A 26,509-nucleotide genomic window follows, 5' to 3' on the forward strand; every position below is an offset into this window, starting at 1 on the left:
ATTCCCACCAGCAGTGGAGGAGGGTTCGCCTTTCTCCACATCCTCTCCAGCATGTGTTGTCACTTGAGTTTTTCATCTTGGCCATTCTCATGGGTGTAAGGTGAAATTTCAGGGTCGTTTTGATTTGCATTTCCCTAATGGCTGATGACGTTGAGCATTTCTTTAAGTGTTTCTCTGCCATTTGATATTCCTCTATTGAGAATTCTCTGTTTAGCTCTGTTCCCCATTTTTTAAGTGGATTACTTGGTTTGCTACTTTTCAGCTTCTTTAGTTCTTTATATATACTGGATATTAGCCCTCTGTCAGATAAAGGGTTGGTGAAGATTCTTTCCCAATCTGGAGGCAGTCATTTTGTTTTGAGGACGGTGTCCTTTGCTTTACCCAGTTTCATGAGGTCCCATTTATTGATTGTTGCTTTTAGAGCCTGTGCTGTTGGTGTTCTTTTCAGGAAGTTGTCTCCTGTACCAATGAGTTCTAGGGTTTTCCCCACCTTTTCTTCTAACAGATTTAATGTGTCTGGTTTTATGTTGAGGTCTTTGATCCACTTGGACTTTAGTTTTGTGCAGGGTGATAAGTATGAATCTATTTTCATTTTTCTATATGCAGACATCCAGTTAGACCAGCACTATTTGTTGAAGATGCTATATTTTTTCCATTGTATGGTTGTGGCATCTTTGTCAAAGATCAGGTGTCCATAAGTGTGTGGGTTTATTTCTGGGTCCTCTGTTCAGCTCCATTGATCCACCATTCTGTTTCTATGCCAGTACCATGCAGTTTTTATAACTGTTGCTCTATAGTACAACTTAAGATCAGGGATGGAGATACCTCCAGAAGATCTTTTATTGTAGAGGATTGTTTTAGCAATTCTGGGTTTCTTGTTATTCCATGTGAAGTTGAGAATATTTCTTTCCAGGTCTGTAAAGAATTGTGTTGGTAATTTGATATGAATTGCATTGAATCTGTAGATTGCTTTTGGTAAGATGGCCATTTTTACTATGTTAATCCTGCCATTAGCTGTAATATCTGAAGGATTGCCATTCATTATTTCTTATTGCTCCTAAATCTCTAGTATTGACACACATAATTTAAATCTTACACAATGTTCCTTTTTTTCTATTTTTTTAAAATCATTTTATTGGTTCTTTGTAAATTTCACATCATGAACCTCAATCCCACACACCTTCCCCGCCCCTCATACCCACCCTCCACTGGTGCAATACCCTCCCCCAGCAGAGAAAATAAATCTCCTGTGGAAGCTGTGGTGTGTCACTGTGTGTCCCAGTGTCCCATTTGTTCACACTTCTTTGCTTGCAAATGTTCACTGCAATGACTCATTGGTCTGTTATGAGGCCTCTGGTTTCTTCTACTCTTTCAATACTGAAACCTCCCTGGGACTTCTCTTGGATATCCTGTTGTTGCCCTGTGTCATGGAGATCCTGCGGTTTTATGTCTGTAGGTCTGTAGGGCCCATCATGCACTCCAGCAGTTCATAGATGGGGTGGTTGTTGGGGTGGGCTAACTCAAAGCCCTGGATCTGGGCCTGAGACCAGAGATGGTCAGCCCACCAGCTCATGCTCTTACACCCTCACCTACACCCCCACCACAAGGCAGCTCTACTCTGCTGCCCAGTTGAGGTGCAGGTCCTCTCTCCCAAGTTCTGCGGCCAGTGAAGAACAGGGCTAGTTCTCCTACTTTCGTAATCCCAAGGCAAGCTGTCCTGCTGCCAGAGATGGTGAAGGATAAGGAAGGGGAGGGGGAAGGAATCTCTCCCTCTTCCAGAGCCACTGTCCAGCAGACAGGAGTCAGGGCCAACTCTCCACACTCACGCTTTCATGGACAGCTTATTTGTAACCCCTGCACCCCAGGTCAGCTCTACTGTGCTGCCCAGGGGAGGTGCAGGGCCTGCTCTGGTGACAGACAGGGCCAGCTCTCCTGCTTTCCTGACCCCAGGCCCAGATCTCCCAGCTCCTGCATGTGGTGAGAAATGAGTGGAAAGGGAGTTACCTCTCCCTCAACCATGCCAACCTGGGGAGATGGCGATAGGGCTAGCTCTCTCCCACACTCACATCCCTGGGGCCTGCTCAACTACAACTCTTGAAATGTGGGGGAGGGGCTCTCCCAAGTAGTGCATCTAGCTGGGGGTGGGGTCAGCTCTCCTGATCTCATACCCCTAGGGTCAGCTCTCCCACAATGCCCAGTCAATGCACAGCCCTCAGACATCAACCTATCCCTGGTGGCAGCGCACACTAGAGACATTCACCTGGCCTTTGGTGGTAACAGAACTCCGTTGCTGTAGGACATGGACCTTAATGTGGCTCCAGGTGGCAGCACAGGCCAGGACCCCACCACGCTTGCATGTGGCATCACCAGTTTCCTCACATCAGGCTGTTTATCACTAGCCTTGAGTGTCCAGTTCAGCCTCTTTTCATTGTGCCCACATCCTTCTGTTTCTCTTCCATTTCTCCACTACTTATTTGCTCCTTTTAGTGGTACCTGGGGTCTCTGAGTGTCTGGAGTCATCTTAGGAGTTGTCTTGGGAGTGCTATGCTTAGCTCCTACATTATGACACTAGGCAAGGGTCATCTCAAGTGTGGTCTGTCCCCCAAGGCCAGGGTGGCACTAGACTGGTGTCCATCTCAGCCTAGCTCCCTGCCTAGGTCCCATTGCACTGGTCTAGTGGTCATCTCAGGCTCATTCTTCTCCTGGCCCTCCTTGAGTAATCATCTGTCTTAGGCTTACTCCAGCCAGGCTAGGTTCTTCTAGTTTCTGGCTTGCTTCCTGTCCTGGGAGCCCATCTGACTTTCCTGGTGCTGGAATGGTGGTCATCTCAGGCCTGCTTCTTTCAGGGACTGTTAGGCTCCTGATCATTCAGATGTCCACAGGCCAGAACACTGAGCATAGACATGACCTCTCTCCTCTCTCCCACCTCCTGCTGCCCATGTGACATGGTACCCATGCCTGCAAGATCTCTAGGAGCAGGACTGCTGTTGTTTTTATGGTGAACACGAATTCATTTAAATTTTATTTTTAATGTAATATTTTGGTTAATTATTTAAGAATTTATATATGTAAACAATATATATTTATATCATCTCCTCCTAAATCCCCTCACACTCCCCTTTCTTGTTTTGTCATATATATCTCCCACCAAGTCCAATTTGAGTTAGCTGTAGACGTAAGGGTTTGTGGCTCACCAATCAGAGGCCACACGCTTAAGGGAAACGGATTCTCCATCCCCTAGTAGTCTGTCAATAACTCCTCAGCTAGAAGTGAGGTCCTCTTGCCCAAGATGGAATGTTGACTGGATTGCTCTTCCCTGGGCAAGTATTTTGCTATTCTTGCTTTAACTATGGATGGCACATTCAACTTATCAGTTATCAAGAGATATTATTTATTCTATGATAATAAAAGCCAATCAAATTTCTCAAAATCCTCCTTTCATTATTACTGCTTTCTTCTCTTTTGTTGGGCTATGCAGAGGAAGAAGGCTGCCTGCACTGATGAGAAGGATAGCCTCCCTGGGATTAGAGGCTTCCAAGAGGGCAGCTGAGGATGGCCATGGGTAGCTCAAGAATGGGTACCTGTGCTGAGATTCTATTGCAGAGAACAACACCAGTTTTTTAAATTGTGATGGTCCTATCTTAACTGTTTTCTGGAATGACATTTCTGAAATGAGTCTCTGTGAGAGAAACACACTTTCCCTTAACACACAATTCGATGGAGAGAGAAAGGGTGGCCAGGAAAGCTGAATTATGGACCTGGGAAAGGATGCCAGCTACCTCATGGTCCCCTCTCCAACAGGACCTACTTTAGCGAGGAGGCCATACCCCTGAGTGATTCTTGGTGATAATGAAGAGGAATTATAAGGGTAATTGCGTTGTTGACGGTCACTATGAGTAGGATTTTTTCCTCTGTGGGAAAAACACATTGGCTGAGGTTTCTCAGAAGCAGACTGCCAAGAAGAGGATTTGGGTGTGAGCGGCTTGTGTGGGAAGTAATGCAGGTGACACAGTTGTTTTGTGGTTTGCGTGGTGGACTGGATCTAGGACTCCCTATGGACACCAAGAACTTTGAAAGTCAAGCTCAAAACAGCATAGCATTTGCTTGTATGCTCTAATATCCTCCTTTATTCCTCAACTCATCTCTATATTACTTATAATACCCAACACAATGTTAACATTAAGCAAATTATTGTTATTGTATTGTTTTGAGAACAATGGTAGGAACATTGGAACATTTTGTGCTTCTTTGGTATGGACACTTCTGTGTATAACACTGGTGATTGGTTCAATTTGTACATGTAGCAGGTATAAACCCAGAGCTACAACTAGTTTGTAAAGGGAATGACAACGGAGAGAAGGCTAACCAGAGATGGCTGTGGGTAACCTAAACTTAGCCAATTTGGATAATTCAGTGCTTTTGAAAAACACACAGTTCAGAGTTTGCATGCCAAGGATCAGTGGCTGGAGTATTTATGTACCAAGTTCTCTGAGCCATGAACCAGGAGCCCATTCTAGAGGCCTGATTTGTGATTCTCTCTGCAAGTCTGAAGAGTGGGGCCAGGGACCAGAAGACCTTCCCAGAAGAGAAATGCAAGTGCTGGCAGTGGACAGTCTGACCAGGGTTCTCTTGGTGGTCAGAACCAAAGGATGGACAGAGTCACCCGCAGCACTGTCTACACATCCTCTGCTAACCTCAGAGCCCTCGATCCTCTCTCTCTTGCTTGGGCCTCAGCAGCCCGGAACCATTATGATTTTCTGCAAATACCTTGGTCTATATTTAGAATCAACACCTAGAATTCTCTGGGTTCTGGAAAATATTTTGGCTTTTGATTATTAGCCAAAGACATTTACCAACTCTTTTCAGTGTAGAATATATATTTCTAGACATCTGTAAGAAGAAATTGTGTAGGAATCAAAATCTAATTATAGTTATAGGATAATATCATATAAACCCAAATGCAATAATATTTTTAATAAAATACACCCTAAACAATGTACAAACAGATTAGCAAGCTTGCAACCATAATTATGCTCCAAGTAATTTAATGTTTTTCTCATGGCCATTAATCTGATGAAGAAATGACAAGGGAAAACTGAGACACAGACAGAGTTGTTCTAAGACTCAGTGAAGGAGACTGAATCAAAGAGCTTGACATTGTCTTCTCATTCATCCTAGTTTTTCCTTTTCCTTTTCTAGTGGTTGAATGATAATCTCTTAACTTTCTATGGTCTGAACCATCTTATGGTAGTATATACATTCACATTGATTTCATTTAGCTTGAAGATACTGGTTATATCTGCTTTTTCACTGGGAAACATTTCAGGAAACTCATTTCCTCTGGCTAAGATCAGGCAGTAAGTGGCTTATAGAAAGATGTCCCTGCAGAGTGGAAGGTGCTTGCTGTGCTATCACTGCGGGATGAGAGGAGGAGAGGCTGTAGAGTCTGTGCCATTTGCAGACATGGAAACTAAGTAAATAATAGAAATGTGACAGTAGGATCATTGCTGAAAAATGCTAACAACATCTCTACTTAGACTGTATTTCAGTAACTACTAACAAGTAAAATTCTATGCTCCAGGTCTCTTGGATTCATGGTGGTTTGGAGTGTGTATGTCATATCACCAAGTTCTCTCTCTCTCTTTTTTTTCTTTAAAATTAAAAAGAAATCCTTCTCTCATTTATTACATCCTGACCACAGTTTCCCCTCCCTCTACTCTTCCAAGCTCCCCTTCCTCATCCCTCTTCCAGATTCATTCCTCCTCTGTTTCCCTTAAAACAAAACAAAACAAAACAAAACAAAATAACAAATCAGTCCTCCCAGGGTTATCAACTAAATATATTCCCCCAAATTAAAATAAGACCAGGAACAAACCCTCATATCAGGGCCAGGCAAGGCAACACAGTGTTGTGGGTGGGGTTTTCCTCCTGGCTCCAAGCTACTGGAATAACAAATCATCAGCCTAAGATAATTATTCACCAATACATAGGCTGTATAGCGAGGCTCTTCTCTGACTAGCTCATGACTTAGAGTATCTCATTTATACCATTAGTTCTACCATGTGGCTGGTTACCTGGGTTCAGGCACCATACACCCATTCTCACATCTTGCCAGCTGAACCTTGCCTACCTAGCTCTCTCTGAGAATTCTTTCTGTTTGCCAGATGTTCCAACTCCCACTTCCTGCCTAAGATATAGGCCGTCATATTTATTACTGACAGGTGCTACATCCACATAACACATCCTTCTACAACACAGTAGGAAGAAAAGGGCCCCAAGATAAGGCAAAAGAGTCAGAGACACTCTCACACCCACTGTTAGGAATCCCACAAGAACATCAAACTACACAACCATAACATATACACAGAGGACTTAGTTTAGACCCATACAGGGTCTGATATCACCAAGTTTTCATCATGTTCTTTTGTTTTCAATTTGATCAATGTCTTCTTTGCTTGTTGGTTTTGATTTTTTTAAAAATATAAATAATTTACCCATTTTAAAAGCCAAAAGCAAGTGATAAGGTATTCATCTCTATTAATCTTCCACTCTCTTCTATTTGTTTTGGATTCATGTTTTCATTGCTTCCTTTTAGAAGTATAAGCAAGCATGTATATTGAATCACATCCTATTCTCTTTTTTGCACAAATTTCAAAACTCTGTATATCATATAAAATATACCTTGTCACTTTTTCTTTTACTATGTTCTACAAATTACTCTCAAGGTATTATGTATTTTTTTTTACTTACAGATCTTTTCCTGTGGATTCCATGATTTATTCAACTTTCCCCACAAGTGAACTTGTGTATAACTAGAAAAAGTTAGGTTCAGCCACTACTGAACCAATAAAAGAGACAAGTTAATAGTAAAACACAGAAAAGGGGGATGTATTCATTGTGGCTAAATTGGGAAGAGAAAGCCATAAGAAACCCAAAGTTTCAAATCTACTTTTGGGGCCTCAAGCTTAGGTTTAGGCTTAATTGGTGATGGAATGGGGTAGGAGCCAAGGGAGATGTATAATGAAGCATAGGGTGTGGTCTGTGCAACACTGTCTCCTCTTTCTGCTTCTGCATGTCCTCCCAAGAAGTCTTTATGAGTGTCATAGCTAGAGGGGATCAATGTAGTTCTCATGACATAGCCACTTCTACTCTAAGGTGCAGCCTTAGCATCATAAAGGGTCCTTCTCATGGGAGCTGGTGGGGAGGGAGCACAGAACTTTCCTGTAAAATCTATTGTTTCCAGAATCTAAACTGCCTAAAAAATTAGGTCAACTTCATCTCTGCACTTTCAACCTTGAGAGATAGGTTAGGTGGACACTCCTAAATATTGCAACCTGAAGACGTAAGGAGGTGGCCTAAGATAACGGAGACCGAGGCAAAATGGAAGCAGTAATATCAGGATTTCAGCAAGGTTTGGGTATGGGCTCAAGTGAGGAGTCAATGTCTTTTAGAAAGAAAACTTGAAGGTTCTTGCTTTGTGTGTGTTCTTTACAGTCATGTGTGAATACAAATCCTGCCATGTGTAATCACATAAAGCCTCAGAGATGTATGTAGGGCAGACCTCAGAAGTGGGTTTCTGGTCAAAGGCCACCATACTGTAATTCTCCTTTGGTCTGTATTTAATTTCTACTTTCATGTGAGAGCGACTCTCTGCCCATGCGAGCTCATCTTGTCTCATCTCTCATCAATCTCAGTCTACCTCTAGCTTATATTTTAGAAAATGGGTTTAAGATTTTACAGCTGGTCACAAGTCTGTGTGCACTAGGATTGTGCAGCCTACATGTGTGTGCTAGGAGAATCCATCTTTCGTTATTCTTCAGTGGCCTGAAAGGACAGCTGAGTTCAGATCTTAGGCTTCATTTCTTGTGTGCGTGTGTGCGTGTGCATGCATGCGTGTGTGTGTGTGTGATGTTGGGGCACAGCTGAGTAAACAGAAGGTGTTTTTGGAGAAGTGGAGACAGTCTTGCAGTCTCTTTAGATTGTGATAGTCATTGGACAGTCTCAGAGTGTCTTAGGATGAGCCAGAGATTCAGAAATCCATATCCACTATAAACACAAAAGTAGATTACCAAGATATCAGTGCTTTCTTCAGCTAGTTCCCTTAGGTTTTATTTAAGGTAACCGTAATTGTGATTATGTATCAGATCCCTGTAATCCAAACTTGAAAGCATAGTTAACCTTAAACATGAAGAGCATGAAATCAGTGTTGTGTGGTAGTTTAGGCCAGTCATATTCAGTTCCAGTGGGATCCTAGGCACCTTGGATTTCACTGTCTGAGTTTTATGATAACCATGCAAGAGGGAGTTTACTCACAGAATTTAGACACCATGCTTATGTCTCATTTTTTTTTCAGCTTAACTATGGGATGTTTATTATAATACTTCCCCCACTCACGTCCACTCACTGATGTGACCATTAATAACAAGCTCACTTTAGGTCAGCTGTTTAGGAACTGTGTGACCCCCTGTGTCCATTCACCATCAATCCTGCTTCCCACCCCACGTCTTTGCCTCACTTCCTACTCCATGGACTCTGTAAAAATGGACACATAGAGTAACATTGTTTCTTGTATTGTCAATCAGTGTGCTGTTCTCAAGGCTTATGGGTAACATGAGGTGGCTGCTCCTTGTGGTGCTGACAGTGGTCTATCATGGGAGCGTGATGAGCCATCGCGGTGTTGAGTTACCCACTGATGGGCATTTAGGTTGTTTCCTGCTTTGGGGTACTATGACTAATATGCCTATAAATATTTGCCTGTAACTTTTTTCATGAGCATGAGTTTCTTTCTTTTTTCTTTTTCTTTTTCTTTTTTTTTTTTTTGCGGGGTGGAAGTGGAATTGCTGATATATGTAGTAATTATATGCTTGTGATTTTTAGAAAATGTTGAAGTATTTTCCAAAGCAGTTTCCACATCTCACTTTAACATTTTCTTTATTGTCAAAGGGAAAAAAAAACCCAAACATGTTCTATCACTCAGTCATTCATAACACTTGTTTATCTTTTCCACACGTAATGGACGCTTGCCTCATAAATGAAGAATGTATAAATCAAATAGCTATAACCTTCAGGATACTCCTGTCTTTAGGAGGATCAGCAAACCACCAGGTTACAACACCGTGAGAGGACTGTGAAGGAAGTCCACCCTAACTCTGAAGACTAACAGGAGGGAACCTGTCCCCGACTTGTGGGACAGGTCTACCTATAATGTCTCTTAGAAACTCACATAAAAGGATGAGGTGGTAGGTTTTAGTACCGTCAGAAGTAGCAGGCATTCTGCCCTGCAGGAATTCCACAGCTTCATTATGATGCTCACCTATGCAGCCTCACATAGTTACCATCCCCAAGATGCTACATAGTTCACAGGTTTCTGCTGATATTCTCTTTCAAGAGAAGAGGTCTCTGCTTTGCTCTCTAATATATCCTTACACATGTGGCACAGAGAGGAGGCCCTGAAGATATTTGCTGACTAAATGAATTCATGGAAGCCTTTAGTGAGAGAGAGAGAGAAAAAAAACAGTTTAAGGGAGAGATAGACACAGACAACTGACACTGGAGGCAGGACCAGCATCCTTGCTCCAACCTTGATGTCTGAGCTTCACCAGTTTTGTCACAAGTAAGACTTTGTTTCTGCCTTGTGATTGCTCAGTAGCTCTGAAATGGGGGAGTCAGGGGTGCTGGGGAAGTGGATGGACTGGCTTGCAGGAAGAAGGATAGGTGTGTGGTCACAGAACACCCTAAGACTGAGGGCCCAGGACTGTGTGCTGCTTCATTGAGGACGGCTGAGATTGCATAGTGACTGGGAAACAATACCCTCAAAAATCACATTAGGGTTCTGGAGACATTCCAGGTCCCATGTAACTGTTACATGACTTTTTCAAAAGTTAGAACTCTTCAAAGGGAAGGATACCATTCAAGACAGTTCTTGCAGTTATTGAATCAGGCAGGGGCAGATATAAAAGGGTAAGAGGAGGAGAGGAAGTGGGGAAAGAAGGGGAAGGAGGAATAGAAGAAGAACAGGAAGAGGAAGAAGCAGAAGTAGAAGAAGCAGAAGCAGGAGCAGAAGAAGAAAAAAGGAGACTGTCATTCTATCAGAAGTTGGTCATTGTGATTGTTACTTCTGAGGCTTTTTTTTTTCTTTTTTTGCACATTAAATAAGCAAGGGACATTTTTGACATAGCTGCTGTGACTTTGAATGTGGCTCAGATGTCTTTAGAATAAGGACAAAAAGCTGCTCTGTGTAAGAGGGAGTGTTCCTAAGGAAGCTTTATGTAGTGGTTTTTTGGATCTCTATTTGAAAGAACCTCAGCCTTTTCAGTTGTGCAGCAAGGAGCCTACTCAAACAAAGATACAGAATTTATCTTTCACTACTTTAAAAACCTACATTGCTTATTGGGGTGTGTTCCAGGGTGCTTGTGGAGGTCAGAGGATGACTTTTTAGGAGTTTCTTCTTTCCTGACACTACAGTTTTGATGATGTGGATGGAGTTCAGATTGTTGGCCTTTGTGGCAAGTACCTTTACCTCTAGAGCTAGCTCACCAAATCTATTACTTTTTAAACAATATGAATATCAGTAAAAGCAAATAATTTTCCCTCCTGATTGTGTGAGTCTCTCTCTGTGTGTACAGGTATATGGGGGCTAGAGGTCAATGTTGAGTTTCTTTCTCAGTTGCTCCCCACCTTACATACTCATTCAGGGCCTCTCACTAACTGTTAAATTTCCTGACTATGTTAGACAGGCTGGTTTAGAAGGCCCAGGGATCTTCCTGTCTCTGCTTCCCTAATTGTTCAGGTTGTAGGTGTGTGTCACTGTGGCTAGCATTTTACATGGGTTCTTGGGGTTGAAGTTAAACCCTTATGCTTATGTGCCAAGCACTTTACCAACTGAGCCATCTTTCCATCCCCTGTATGTTTCATTTTAGATTGATTTTCATATTATTGCTGTATAAAATGGGCATATGGCTTTGCAATTAGATTGTCTAGAGGCATATGTCATGACATAAATTGGGTGCTAGTTCTAATTTAGATCCATAAGAACATAGTTTTCTTTGTTTCAGTTTTTTTTTTTTGGTTGAGTGGAGGACAGGGACCTTGGAGAAAATGAAATTGTAGAATTAATTAGACCTTGGTCATAAAGGGTTTTCTGCTGAGCCAGTTAGGCTTTTACAAAGAGCAACTGGGAGCCATGCAGGGTTTTAATTAGAGAAGTGACATGAAGCATGTTTGTGATGCAGAGATTTGCTGTGGCTGTTATTTGGAGCTATATTGGGTTGAAGGAGAGAATTAGAAAGAGGAGGACTGGCTTCAGAGGCTCTTGTCGTAACTTAACAGAAAGCTAATGGTGATGGAGAGGACATGATATGGTAGGGATAGAGGAACGAACCATCTGTAGAAGACACAACCATAGCACACTTTGTACTTACCAGCATGAATTCTGGGAGGGACTGTCTCAGGTCATCTTCTATTACAAAATACTGGAGGATGGGTAGCTCAGAAAGAAAAGGAATGCTTATTTAGTTCATAATCCTGAAGGCTGGTGCTGGGACCTGCAAGGACCACACACAGCTTGTATGATGGAGAAGCAGAAGGCATAATGGTTTTATGCATAAGGATCCCAGCATGTGGGGACCTTCTTTTATAACTACCCATTCTCTCAGCAGGCAAACCAGTCTCCAGAAAATTAGGGTTCACTCTCATGAGAAAAACCTTAGTTCTCAAATGAATTATTTAACCTATTAATTTATTTGCTCACCACGTGTTTGTGGCATGTGTGTTCCCAAATGTGTGCGTGGAGACCAAAGGGAGCATATCAATTGTCCAACCCCATCACTTTCCACCTTATTCTCTTGAGCCAGGGTCTCTGACAGAGCTAAGAGCTAGGCTGATTGCTCTAGCTCTTCAGAGCACTAGTGTTACAGGTATGCATGACATGATACCCAGTGTTTTTGGTGAGTGTTTGGGGTTTGAAATTAGGTTGCCATATTTTCACAGCAAATGTTCTTATCTCTTAAGCCATCTGCATAGCCATGACTTACTCAGCTTTTCTTCTTTTTAAAAAATAATATCTTGTTATTAAGTTTTTGAGAATATCATTCAATGTATTTTGGTGATATTCAGCCCTACTCTTTCCCTATCTCTTCTAAGACACACCCCCTATCTCTCCACACCCAACAAACTTCCTGTTCTCTTTTACTTATTTTTAATAACCCAATTTTTGTGGTACATATACTCAGGGTGTGAGACTATTCACTAGAGGGTGTTTAACCTTCTAGGGACCACACCTTTAAAGAAGACTGACTCTACCTCCCAGAAATCCATTAATTATCAAAAGCCTCCCAGTGAGGGGTGGGACCTCATATGGACCTGTCTTCTCCATGCTAGAATGTTGACTGGCTTGGTCTTGTGTAGGCAACCACAGCTCTCAGTCAATGAGTGAGGTAGCTCTGTCATATCTAGAAGGCACTTTTGCTGTAGTCCTTCTTGACCTCTGACCCTTACAGTCCTTCTGCCCATCTTTTATGATGGCTCCTGAGTGCTCTTTCTCTCTCTCTGCTATAGATGTCCCATTTGTAGCACTTATTCTACTACATTAAAGAAACTTCTTTGATAAGGTCTGAGAGCTATGTTAATTTATGGGAGTAAAGATTGTCTTAGTTAGGGTTTCTATTACTGTGATAAAACACCATAACAAAAAGCAACTTATAAAAGAAAGTGTTTGATTTGGCTTATAATTTCAGAGGCTCAGAGTCCGTGATGGTGGAGCATAGTGGCAAGAACAGCTGAGAGCCCCCATCTTGAGTTACAAGCAGGAAGCAGAGGGAGAGAGAAAGCATGCACACTGGGAATGGAGTCTTTTTGAAACTTCAAAACATACCTCCAGTGACACGCCTTGTTTCAATAAGGCCACACCTCCTAATCCTTCCCAAACAGTTCTACCATCTGGGAAGCCAGTATTCAAACATATGAGTCTCTGCAGGCCATTTTTATCCAGGCCACTACAGAGGTATAGATTTAGATAGTGGTTCCATACTGTCCATTTAGCAGAACAATTCACTTAACTTTTAAAACTTCAGTCTTTCTCATCAGAGACTAAGCCTCAACATGAATTTTGATGGTGACAGACAGTATCCAAACAGGAATAGCTGGCATAGGAGAGCTAGAAATGTCTGTTTTCTCTACTCTTCTCTCTTTCTTTCTTCTTCTCTCTTATCTCTTATGATGTCTTGGTGGACAGCGTCATACTATTCGCTGAAGCAGAGAACACAGAAAGGAGCAGGTATGCTGTGGAATAAGATGATGAGCTTGGATTGGGTCATTCCTCTGGAGCTTATCATTTATCCATGCAAACAAATACACTAGGTCATTATAAATATAGGCAAGGAGATCCAGAATTGATCGCAATTGAAGTTGTAGATTTTGGATGTATGTGTGTGGTGACGATGCCTGAATTCATGGGAGGGTCACAAGTCACCCATCCAGAGTGCTGAAATGGAGAGGGTATAGCATTATGGACTGAACTCCAAGGAACCCTGTTTGAGAAAAAGCAGAAGACCTCGTGAAAGCTTCAGAATAAGGGGTGACTAGAGGGAAGGTGAGCAACAGTGCTCTGTATCAGGAAAGCTATGCTAGCAGGCACAGGGAAGGGCGGGATTGGGGTGACGTCACTAGAATTCAACTCAGACTTAGTGATGGAAGTGTTGAGGCTTCATTGGGTCTAGAACAACTTGCATGGAATTATATGTCAGACGGAAGTGGCAACAAGTGCTTAACATCAATGATTGTTTTTCTCAAGGCCAGTTATGGGAATTTCTGTGAAAACATTGATGTTTTATCAATACGGCCATTTAACATAAGATCAACCATTTCGAAGTCAGTACTTGAGTGGAAATGTAGTACATTCACAATACTACACAACTACCTCTGTCTACCTCCAAAACATTTTCAAGACAAAGCTCTGCTTCCTTCAAGCAGTTATGCCCATTTCTTCATTCCTCAGAGTCTGGATATATATCTTTGCTTTTTTCTTTATGTAATTCTTATTCTGAATACTTTATATAAATGGAATCAAATAATATGTGACCTTTGTAACTAAAATCTTTTACTTAGCATAATGTTTTCAAGATTTATCCACACAGCATATGCCAGTCTTTCATGGGATATGTGGCAATATACAATATTTCTCTTTATGGATTTATCACAGTGTGTTTATTGATGGCCATTTTGTTCATTTGAGTCTTTCCTGTTGTAAATAGTGTTTCTGTGACTGTGCATATACATCTGAACATCTGTATTTTGTGGTTTTGACTGTTTCTAGCAATGGAATTATGGGTCCTAGGTTTTCCAAAATTATATTTATTCATATAATTGTAACTGAAAATCAGATGAAACATTGTATATTATTTAAAATATCAACTTAATTATTGTACATTCATTGAATACTTTATGTTTTTCTAAAATGAGATTGGTGAAGCCACCATGTGGTAATCAAACAACCTATTAATAAACAAGGTATCTATATATGCACTCGGTGTAAGCACCTGTGTATACATAGTTTAAAGAGAGAAGTTCTCACTAGGATTGACTTTTAATTCTCACAAGGAAGAGCATGCAAATGCATACTTGGATAAACCCTAGTCATGCAAAAGGTAGAGGCTGAGTGGACTTGACAATTTCACAGTTTAATTTTTCTGAAGAAAAGTTGTTCTCAATGAAATGAAACAGAAACAGAATAACAAAGTCAGCTAATATCACCCTGGAAAAATTTAACAGTTAACTGATTTTAAAATTAAGATTGTATTAAATAAATAAATAAATAAATAAGTTTTTTATCCATCTCCTAATATCTGACACTTCACTTACATTTTTTTTTATATTGTTTTTCTCTGCTCAGGGACATTAGTGTGCATGAAATGCGATGTGAGCTACATTTTTGACAAATGACCCAGATTCTTTGTGGATCCTCTCAACTTTATTCATACTTTAGAGATTAATAGCCCTACAAATCCAGTGACTGTAGAGAAGTGGAGCCTTCATTACATTTCCTGTGAAGAGTTTGTTGATTTAAAGCAGAGGTTCTCAACCCGTGGGGTGTGACCCCTGTGGGGGTTGAATGACTCTTTCACAGGGTGCCCCAAGACCACCAGAAAGCACAGATATTTACAATATTACCTGACACAGACTCACAGCAGTAGCACAATTACCGTTAGGAAGGAGCAATGAAAATAACTTTATGGTTGGGGTCACCACTCCATGAGGAACTGTATTAAAGGGTCGCGGCATTAGGAAGGCGAGAACCACTGATTTGAAGCACCATGCCTTCTATGCCATCCACAGTGGCATTCTCTCCTGAGGACTTCCTTCTACAAGAATCAGCCATGGCACTAGAGTGTTTACAAGATATGGCTCTGACTCCAAACTCTGCCTCCAACAAGCTTGTGAGAGAAAGCAATCTCTGTTGAGTGTCTGTTAAGCACGTTGTTTATCTGGGCTCCCTGAAGCCCTAACAGCAGCAAGATGTGTATCTGTGGTTTGCCAGCTTCGAGGCCTGGGCTCTGTCCACCGCTTCAAGGATGCTAATGAGGTTTGGTGTCCTGTGCTCGTGGCTCACCACACTTGTGAGGGGGAGAATGAAGCTGAGCATGTCTCCAGGTTCAGCAGGAAGCAGGACGTAGGTGGGTTAACTTTGTGGTTTCATGAGGGCAGAAGGGGGCAGGGCAGGCACAGGACCTGCTGTGTAATGACCATTCCTAAGCTGCATAATGTCACTTCTCATGAAAAGATTTTGTTTCTATTTCTTAGACTATAAATTCCTTCCATAGATGGTGTATCTAAGTCCATGGCTGATGAATGCTACTTCACAGACATTCCTGTAGATTCTACTTCATTTCACTATATACTCTCTATTTCATGTTGTCCCTATGTCAAAGGCTCACACTTATTACAATGTGTGCTGTGTGTCTGTTTTAGGCCGAGAAAGCGGATGGATTTGTCAACTTGCCAGATTTCACCGTGGAAAGAGCTTCTGAATGCAAGAAAAAACAGTGAGTTGTGCTCTTTCTGTGCCCACAAAGCCCTGGTCCAGGATCATAACCATTTTCAAGTTCACCTACTGATGGGGCGATTTGCAAGTGGGTGCATATAGAAGTCAATTGTCTGGGAATTTAGAGAATCGTAGAGTTGGCACCGTACAAATACATGCTCATAGAAACTGTACATAGAAACGTTTAGCTCCTCGTTTTCTGGCCTGTCAACCCGTGTGGTGGTTGGGTTTTAATTCCCCCTACCCCAAAGGCAAGGGAATCAATGTCAAGGTTTGACCTTGTAAAGAACAAAACAGCTCAGCAGGGTGTCGCCAGACAGAAATGGAGACCTACGGCGAGACCAGATCATCTTAGTTCAGAGTGTTTTAATACCGGCCTTGTCGTCCAGTTCTCTGATGATGGAGCTCGGGTTGCACCCCGTTCTAGATTAAGCGTGAGCAGTGATGGGAACGGAGTAGGCTCCAGCTCACGGTTCTTGTTCTACTAACAAGGACAGAGCCCACAGGGTCTGGAAACATCCAAGAGCACCCTGGAGAGCTGGGTATACATGATCGTTTCAAGGGAGCACCCGACTGGGACCTACTCTCATGTCTCCTTTCATCTTTCTCAATCCTTTCTTCTATCTTCAATATCTTCTCTCTTATTAGAAAGGAACATGTGTTCATTGATCAGCAAGAAATTGTTTTTTTTGGGATCCAGTGTTAGCTTTTATTTTTGCTGTGCTGGCGTAACAGCTGTGTCTTGTTCTGTATTGGTGGTGTTGATGCTTGTTGTTTTTGAATGGTTGTTTAAAAAAATAACAAAAACAAAAGCAAAACCCGAAACTCCGTTCTATTCTGCAAAACTTCTGGTATGATGGTGTAAACAGTTTACTTGCTATATCACTGTTGGGTCATAAATTTCCTTTAATTAATATCTAATTTATACTTTTCCTTTACCAATACAGAGACCCTTATCTATGGCTTATGAGGTGTAGAAGATGCATACCTGACTATTTTCCTATAAATAAAACTCCACTGTACATTTGAATAATAATATCTTGCTTGAATGAGTTGACGTGAATACTGTTAAGTGACAAGAGTCGGGGAATCTCAAATGTATTGTCTCTTACAGTTAAATAGTTGGCAGGTGAAAAAGATTCACCTATATATATTTAAATGGAAATTACTGAGTGACTAAGATGCAGCCCTGACATGATAAATTGATTCTAACGTTACTGGCTGAAATCAGGACTAGATAATAGGTATTTAATATAACAACCACTTTAAAAACACTAACACGTGTGTGTTTTCTCCTTTCTAGTGCATTTAAGATCAATCATCCACAGATCAAAACCTTCTACTTTGCAGCAGAGAATTCGCAGGAAATGAATGTGTAAGTGAAGGGAACTGGTACACCCAGTCCCTAAGACAGTGATCTCACTTTGTTCTGACATAGAGTTTTATGCCAATGATCATGTCAGTCAGTGTCCTATTTATTTTTCTTACTTAATTTTGTTCTGTTAGTTAATTTCTTTAGCAACTGTATAACCACATTGCTTTCTTCTCTAGCATTTGTAGTCCTTTGGGGACATACACTTATCTAAATGGCTGTTTTGGGAAGTAGCTGTAAGATTATTTTTCTGAAGGAGCCACTGAGGGTGCAGGGTAGATAGAAGGAGACCTTAAGATGAAAATTCACATCACAAGGGGAAGGACCTCAAGGAGTCTTGGAACCAGCCCCGCAGCCTCTCACATTCTGCCTCAGTCTCTGCAGCCTCTAGCATGTGCTGTGTGTGGTTATCACAAAGGCTCATGGACTTATCACCTGCTTCTCCGTGTATCTCCCTGAACATTTACTTCCGGTGTATCCAACTTTATATCCTAGCTCTCTTTCCTGCTCCGTCTGTTAAGCCAATGAAAACAATTCCCACTTTACTCCTGGCTTAGATGAAGATGCACTCCACCAGCTGTACTTTGAACGAAGCTGTCTGTGAGATGCTGCCTCATGGCACCAGAAGACATCTCACTAATGTAAAAGGCCTATTCTTGGTGTCTTTAAGACCATCACATAATAACTCAATGCTTATGGAATATCAAAAGTGTGCCCCACTGCCAAAAACACTGGGCAAAAGCAGTCAACACCTCCTTTCCATTCATAATGTTTATACTGAAATTCTACTGACTGCTTGTACATGATACGTCCCTCGCTTATCTTCCATATGTAATCCCTCGTTGCCTTCCTGTTTTAGAAAACTAACTACAGTGGTTGCTATTTTCTCTTACACACCTGCCACCCCAGGTCACCTCTCCTGCGGCACTGTCTAGCTGGGTGACTTCTCATTTGTTATAGCTACCTAGCTTACCCTCACCTCATTTCTTCAGATGAGGACGGAATAGCTCACAGGAAGCTGGGAAACTGTGGTTAGCTATCAGAGAAGGAGTTGACAACAGTGTCATCCGAAAGCATCCTTGACAGACAGAGAGTGTCTGTTCCTACACTCCTTCTGATTGTAGCTTCCCCCTTGCTTTTCTCAAGCATGAGAGAGAGAGAGAAAGAGAAAGAGAGAGAGAGAGAGAGAGAGAGAGAGAGAGAGAGAGAGAGAGAGAGAGAGAGAGGAGATCAGATATGTCAAAAGAAAGAAGTTAAGCCCTTCAAAGGTCATTACTCATCTCCAGCACTGGTGACTCAATCCAGCAGATATGCAATGACATACTCTGTGAGCGTCCAGAGGAAGGTAGCGTTCTTACCTAGAGGTAGCTAGGACCAGGAGATGGTGAATGCTAGTCTGCAGCTGAGTCACCGGTGAGGTTCACAGGACTGCCTCCCGTCTGTGGAGACACCCCTCCCTGACAGCCTCCCTAACAGCATCCCAGGCATCCTGCATCTTCAGCTTTATCCCTGTTATCATCGTTCCTACCTATCTCAGGGCTGATCCTTTCAAAGTAGTTGTCATCTTCTCAACAAGGGCAGAGAGAGAGAGAGAGAGAGAGAGAGAGAGAGAGAGAGAGAGAGAACATCCCAGAGAAACAGTCCTTTTGAGTGTTTTGTTACCTAGTGAGTGAAAATACATTTTCAACCAACAGGTTAGACTCTTAGGAGACTCTCAGAATCCATTGTCCTCTGGGCACTCCAAGCCACACATCAAGGTTGCTCAGTTCCCAGTCGCTGCCTCCCGTCAGCTCACTGTGGAACAGAGCTTAGAAAAGCCTTCACTTGTTTCAGTTACTCTCAACCCAAAACTCTTCATTGTCTGTTTTTTTTTCTTTGAAATTCTTTGAAAAATTTTTTACTTTTTAGATTCTTTTAATTTTCGTGGGGAAGGAAGGGCCAACCTTCTATAATTATAAAATCAGGTACAAACTGAAAACTGTTAGTCTTTTTAAAGCAAGCCGTAAAATTTATTGTGCTTTATCTGATTTGGAAAATGTGCTTAAATATTTGTTTGTCTACATGTTTGGTCATGTAGATACATGTTCATATGTGTGGACACATGCATGCAGATGTCCATGTATTTGTGTGTGTGTGTAAGTGTGGAGACTGGTGATCAACCCTGGGTGTCTTCCTCTGTTGACTTTACCTTGTTTTTGAAACGTTATTTTTCACTGAACGAATCACTTTTGGCTGAATTGGCTTGCCAGCAAGCCTCATGGATCTGCTTGTCTCTGGCACCTATCTCAGTGCTGGGTTACAGAGGAGTGCCACTGAGGGTACTGGGAACCCAAAATCAGGTCCTCATGCAAGCGCTTTACCCACCGAACCATCTTCCCACTCTCCTACTGTATATTTTAAAATGTTAGTTAAGTAATACAAAAAACATCTTGTAAAAATTAAATGACATGTTAATTAGCTATTGTGTATTCTGACCTTGTTTTTGCTTTTCTTCTTTTTTTTTTTTGTCTTACTTGTCATCATTAAGGGACGAGATAAACACTCCTACCTTCCTAAAGCATGACCTGTGCTTTAGCATTGGTCCAGTCTTATGTGGCTGTTAGAGAACTTGAGTCTATTGTGTGACTAAAGGGAACATCTTTAAGGCGACTGTGCTCATTCCTCTTCTTGTAGAGATTCCCATTTTTGTCTAACACACACATCTGTTATACATATGTAGTTATGTAAATATAATGTGTATATTGTTAAAAATAATGAGTGTAGCAAGATCACGTCTGGTTGAAGATTAGGTACGAATTTTTGAGAAGTTGATGGGTGTGGATCTGGAAATGTATGCATTTGTGCCAAGGTGCCAGTACAGGATGCTGAGTAGCTTATGTTGCATGACAGGACTGGGAGGAAAGTATAAATAAATCAATAAATGTGTGGAACCATTGCTGTTATTTTGTTGATATTATCTTAAGTCATTATTGAAAGTGCTGGCTTCTCAAAAAACACAAATGAATATGAAATAAAGCTTATTTGAAAACACAAACAGAAAACCAGACACACTTGGGAAATGAGTCGTCCTAGATACCCACCGAACCCGAAGGACATTTTCTTTTCAATAGGACATTTCCTATTTACATTATATAAATAGGAATTTATGAAATGGGCATGCTTTTGTTTTGTTTCTTATTTTTTAAGTATTTTTATTTTTATAATATGTTCTTGAGGAGACATGACAGTGGCTTAGAATTAAAAGTTGGGTTTGAGTTTAAGATTTGTCTAGACTCATTGTACAAATGGCATTTAATAAATAGAAGACAAACCAATAGAATAGAGCACTTTGTCAAGTTTTAGTAGTATGATCTAGTCAGATCTACTGAGTGATGGGAAATTTTTCTGGCTTAGAAATGAATGTTATAGATTTTTTTTTCTGAAAATCAATTGACATTATTAAAATGATAGATGATTGGAAAGGCTCTGTGGGTAAAATAGCTTCCCAGGCAAGCCTGGGGACCTGAGTTCAACACCTAGAACCTGCCTGCAGTTACAAGGAGAGAACTGACTCCCAAAAGTTGTCTCCTGGCCTCCACATGTGTAATGCAAAGGTATAATGACAATAAATTTTTTAAAATGTCAGAAATATAATTTGATGTCAAGTGATTAAATTTAATCACTTGGTTGATGATGGCCAATGGTTTGAAATACATAATTACTAACAAAGACAGATTTGTTCATAGTTATACTATCTCATTTAGCTTTCTACCTCTACCACTGGATAAGGTCTTACCCACTTCTCTTACGATGTAGACCCTTGTGAAGACACGTATTGTGAAACCAGACATCTTAGTGTCCGTGTTTCAAACTCACAATGCCCTAGGAAATACTCAGGCTAAGTGTGGCATTGGGATTGAATGTCATTGTAAAGTCTGATATAAGAAGCAGGTTCAGGGTCAAAGGGGAAGGGGACCAAGCTGTTTGTTCAAACATTTACTTTCCATTTGAATCTTAGGTGGTTAAACAAACTTGGATTTGCTGTAATCCATCAAGAATCCACTACAAAGAATGAAGGTACGTTCTAATTCACATTTCTGAAATTTTAGCAAGAATGTTAGGATAGAATAAATCTATCCTGAAGAAAGAGACAATTCCAGCTTCTATGTATAGCCTCATCCTGGGGAAACATGGCTTGGCATTTGAAATGATCTAAGAGGTACAGACAGCCATCTTCACACAGATTCACCATGGAGCCTAGTTTCCCATTCCAGCTTGAAGTGATTTCACACTTCACCCACACTTGAGCAGCTGCAGGCTTCCGTGATACTCAAACAATTGCCAATGCAAATGCTTAGTACCCTCCTTACAGAGTTCTTACTCACGGACCCAAATGTGTCATCCTGTAGTCAGATAACTTTCGTCCCACCATTTCCTCTGACAGTCTAACCTTTCCGCCAGGTGTGTGTTGACATAAATTACCTTAAAATTGTTCTTGGAACACTTTTGGGCCTTACAAGCCACACGCACCTACATCTTCGCAATGTTGTTAGCCGTTAGTGTGGGGACATAGAGGCTGTGGGTGCCAAGGTGCTTAGATTACAGGACACTCGAGGATTATAAGGAGAATGTTGTATCTTTGTTTATAAAATCTTACATTTAGAAATGGAAAGGTGCAAATTTAAGCAGATAAGGGAATTCATTACAGTGCTGTGAAGTCGACCCCTAACGACCTTGTTGGTCTTCTTTTCTGTAAGGTAGGCACCCATTGATTATCAACTGGGGAAGAGAAACCCGGGTAGAACTCACTCTGGTTTTTTAAGACCTTTGGTGACCTCTAAGGCTCTAAAGCTTCTTCTTCCAGGATCTCCCTTGGGGAATCTCTATTTTATGGCTCAGCCCCCTTGCTCAGCTCTATTCTCCTCTTGCTGTTGGGTACCAGCCACAGATGAGTTATCAGTCAGACTCAGCTCCCGTGGCTCATTCTGCTTCCCAGCTCCACCACTGACTGTGCCATAATGACTCACTTTTTTTTTTCTTTTTCTTTCTCTCTCCCTCTCTTTTCAAGACAGGGTTTCTCTGTGTAGCTTTGGCTGTCCTGGACTCATTCTGTAGAGCAGGCTGGCCCCAAATTCACAGCCATTTGCCTGCCTCTGCTTTCCTGAGTGCTGGTATTAAAGATGTGCTCAGTCACACCTGGCTGACCCCCGCATTTTTAAGGAATTCTTTTTTTTGTTGTTGTTGTTTTGTTTTCTTTTTAAGCTACAATAGGCCCTATTTTGCATGCTGAACACTCTCTGGCACCAGAAGCTGCCATGGGGCCACTTGTTTCTCCCACCCTTGAATTTCTTTTCATCAGGTAGCCATCAGTGCTCAGGTTACAGGATGCTCAAGGAGTATAAGGAGAACGTTGTATCTCTGATTATAAAATCTTAAATTTAGAAATGGAAAAGTGACAAATTTAAGTGGATAAGGGAATTCATTTCAATGCTGTGATGTCGGCCCCTAGCCACCTTGTTGGTCCTCCTTTCTGTAAGGTAGGCACCTATTGGTTATCAACTGGGGAAGAGAGACCTGTGTAGAAGGACTCACTCTGCCATTTCTTGCTTTCTACTTTTTTTGGATGCTTGCCTTTTGCATTAGCTTGAAATTGCAAAAGGCAGATGGAGAAAAACCTTTGCTCATACATTATGAAATAACTGATGAGAGCCTTGGAACCTGAAGCATGTTTCTTCCGGTTATAGAATGTTACAGTGAGAGTGAGCAGGAAGATCCCGAAATAGCTGTGGAGCCCGCTCCGTGTGCCTCTGCAACCTCCTCTCCTGTGGTATGTTTAGATGTGAGTAGTCTGTGGGTCACTAATCCTTTGTGTGGGCGTCACTCCTTCCAATTATACAGAGACCATTTTGGCCATTTAAAAAAAAATTGACTAAGTTAAGGTGCCTTCCAAAGAACAAGTGTAATTCGCAGGGCACTGACTCAGGGTGTCAACTCAGAGCCTTCTCCATAGCAACCAACAGTGATGGCAATCTTGATGTATTTGTTCATAACCCACAGATGGACTGGATCATACTCAGAGGATCTGTAGAGACGCAAAGGGCTTTTGAGTGGCAGGCCAACGCCTGCAGAGGCTCATTTGCCAGTGTGTATTTTGCCCTACTTATTCTCAGAAGGAATGTCAGTCCCTCAGAATAAATATCACTGGCACTTGCTTAAGTGCCTGGGATACAACAATGAAAAATGAATTTAAAAGTGATATTAAAAACAGCGCACAAAAAGCAGAACAGAAAGATGAGATGGCAGGTGGGGGTTCTATCAGTAAGACTGCATATGGGCTGGTACAGTAGGTTTCTAAAGAATTGCAGTGTAAGGTCTGGAAGTTCAGGTCTTCATGGATGCCAGAACTTTGGAGAATTATTTTATGTTGGAATATATGGTTCCCTAGAAAGGGTCACAGAAAGGTCATTGGGGATATAGATTTTTTTAAAAAAATCAACTACTAGGTCATTATTATTATTGTTGTTGTTTTGGGTAGGTGGTTGAACTCAGGACCTCCTGCTGGCTAACACCTACTCCACCAGCCACATTTACAGCCTTATGGTTATCATATACCAGGTGCTTTGAATACACAATCATTCAATCCTCATACAACCTTGAGAAACAATAGTGTTTATTTGCTTTTTACTGATTTGATTGCTAGTGAGGCCAAACCCCTTTCCATGGTTAGAGCCATTTCTATTTTCTCTTTGTGTCCGTTAGATATTTTTAGCTTCTGCCTCCTCTTCCCCGTCTTCTTCATTCTTGTTGATTGAGGGATTTCCCATATTGTTGTTGTCAACATTTGAAATAACATGTATTTGTCATGCGTGCTTGTCAACTAAAAGTGTGCCGTTCTCACTAATTTGAAAATGCCTTCATGGTTTCTGTTTATAAATGGCTGCTCGTGACTTTAATGGTTCAGATTTATCCATCACTTTTATTGGAATTAGTGTCTTTTTTCTCCTTCCTGGTTTTGAAAATTGCTTCCCAAGGCCATGAGGAATTTGATATTATTTGTCTTTATTTCCTGACAGTGGAAACCTGTTTGGAATAATACCATGATACTTGCCTATCCATGTACCTCAAGTCCAGCACTGATCATATGAACATGAGGAAATGAAGGAACACTTATGTTTGTTTGCTTGTCTATTTGAGACAGTGTCTCAAGGGGCCCAAGCTGGCCTTTAACTTGCTATCTAGGCAACAACGACTTTGAACTTCTCCTCTCCACTCACTCCCCCATGATGATTACTGCAACTATAGGCTATACCACCATGCTTGGCTTCTATGTGGCACTGGGGATTGAGCCCAGAACAAGCACACTGCCAACTGAGCTGCCTACCCGGTCCTTAAATGTTTCTTAAGAAGTTGTAAGTCGATCAGTTTTACTAGTTATTTTAAAAAATAACACATGATAAAACTGTCAGATTAATGTTGTCTTAGTATTTTGTCAACCTAATATAAGCTATTCTTATTTCAGAAGAGGATCCTCACTAAAAAAACAAAACAAAAACAATACACACACATCAGATTGTCTGTGGGCAATTCTGTGGAGCCATTTTGTTAATGATTGATGAAGGAGGGCCCAGCCCACTGTAGGTGGTACCATCCCTAGGCAGATAGTCTAGGTGTATAGGAGAGCAGGCTGAGTAAGCTATGTAGAGGAAGCCAGTAAGCAATTTTCCTTTCTGGCCTCTGCTTAGGTTTCTACCTTGAGTGCCTGCACTGGCTTTCCCTGATGAAAGACTGTGACCTTTAAGGCAAGAAAACCACCCCCAAGCTGTTTTTGCTCATCGTGTTTATTACAGCAACAAAAACCAAACTAGGACAAATGTTAAATAGTTGGTTTATTTTTTCTCCTAGTAACAGAGTATGTTACTTCTCCTCACACATTTCCTAGGCAGATTTTGTTTTTATTTTCTCTTGTTTCTGGAAAAAAAAAAAAAAAAACAGACACAGAAGACAGTTGGTTAAAATAACATTAGGCTTACTATTTAAATGGTATAGGTTAGCCTAGGGTGAAAAAAATTTTTTTTCAAGATTTTGTTTTTGTTTGTTAACAGTTGGGCAATAACTTTTCATTTCATGAAGTTGAACTCAACAGAATAAAATAATATTATTCTGGAAAGCTGTCTCAAAACTCTCAAGGTTTGGAATAATTAATTCAGTGCTTAGCTTATCTTATTTAGATAATCTTAGTTTTCAGTACCGGAGAGTTTGAACTTCTGGTTCTAGCAGCAAATGACAATGGGCTGAATTCCACTAGGGGATGCGGTATGCTACAGGATCGTGGGAGGGCGAAGAACAGTTTTAGATTCTGTTCTTTCAAGCTGAAAAGGCCTCCCAGGAAGGACAGTGGGCAGACTTTCGCTTTCGCCTTTCTGTGTCTAGGTGTGGAACATGTAGACGTGTAGGCTAAGGTCGACGCCAGGCGTCATTCTTCAGGAGCCAACCTCTGTATCACACACGGAACCTCGGACTCACTGACCCCCGAGAGGGGCCAGGCAGGAAGCTCCAGGGTCTCTCACTGTGGGCATTCTATGCACTTGCCTGCCACCATGCCCAGCATTTTATGTGGCTGCTAGGATTCTGACTCCAGATCCTTGAGCTTGAATGGCAAGCACTGTGTTCACCAAACCATCTCACCAGCCCCAACATGACCTGATTCTTAAGGAAATGATAGCGTTCCCTCCTCCAGGCTTATTTAAAAGGCTTAAAAATAGACAGGGGTTCTGTACATTGCATTTAGAAGATAGTTTGTAGATCTCATTATTCAAATTTTCTTCAATTTTTCAAAGAGTATAAAAGGAAGCAACTTCTCATATCATGTTTCTCAGTGTCCTAAGATACTAAGTGTTTTAAGAGCTATTAACGGCACTAAAGCTTTCACTAGATATTTTCTTCTTGCAAGTTTAAATTTAAAGACACTGTCTGATAACCTGGTGCTGATTGACTTTAAGTTGTGAACTCTCTTCTTGGAACTCTTTGTGGGGTGAAACTCCCTCATCAAAGAGATAGATGCAGATGACCATCATAGATGGATGATCTCCTATGGAGGAAGTAGAGAAGGATGGCTGAGGAGA

The 26,509-nt window shown here is 41.3% G+C and overlaps 1 protein-coding gene and 1 non-coding gene across 7 annotated transcripts in view; one reads left to right on the forward strand and one right to left on the reverse strand.

Annotated features, from left to right (window-relative positions):
- Nucleotides 1-26,509, forward strand: part of Ipcef1 (interaction protein for cytohesin exchange factors 1) — a 163,683-nt gene that overhangs the window by 90,440 nt on the left and 46,734 nt on the right. For 5 of the 6 annotated variants that reach the window (XM_060373280.1, XM_060373281.1, XM_060373282.1 and 2 more), the window contains 4 exons: nucleotides 15,964-16,037; nucleotides 17,340-17,411; nucleotides 21,406-21,464; nucleotides 23,132-23,226. In XM_060373280.1, coding sequence (XP_060229263.1) covers nucleotides 15,964-16,037; nucleotides 17,340-17,411; nucleotides 21,406-21,464; nucleotides 23,132-23,226 — 300 coding nt within the window. The remainder of the gene's footprint in view (nucleotides 1-15,963; nucleotides 16,038-17,339; nucleotides 17,412-21,405; nucleotides 21,465-23,131; nucleotides 23,227-26,509) is intronic. The other variant, XM_060373283.1, reaches the window with a different exon arrangement.
- Nucleotides 2,849-2,980, reverse strand: LOC132649602 (small nucleolar RNA SNORA17). Its single transcript, XR_009588098.1, has one exon. It is a non-coding gene; the product is annotated as a small nucleolar RNA SNORA17 (small nucleolar RNA).

This window comes from Meriones unguiculatus, chromosome 20 (genome assembly GCF_030254825.1).
Source record: "Meriones unguiculatus strain TT.TT164.6M chromosome 20, Bangor_MerUng_6.1, whole genome shotgun sequence".
Lineage (NCBI taxonomy): Eukaryota > Metazoa > Chordata > Mammalia > Rodentia > Muridae > Meriones > Meriones unguiculatus.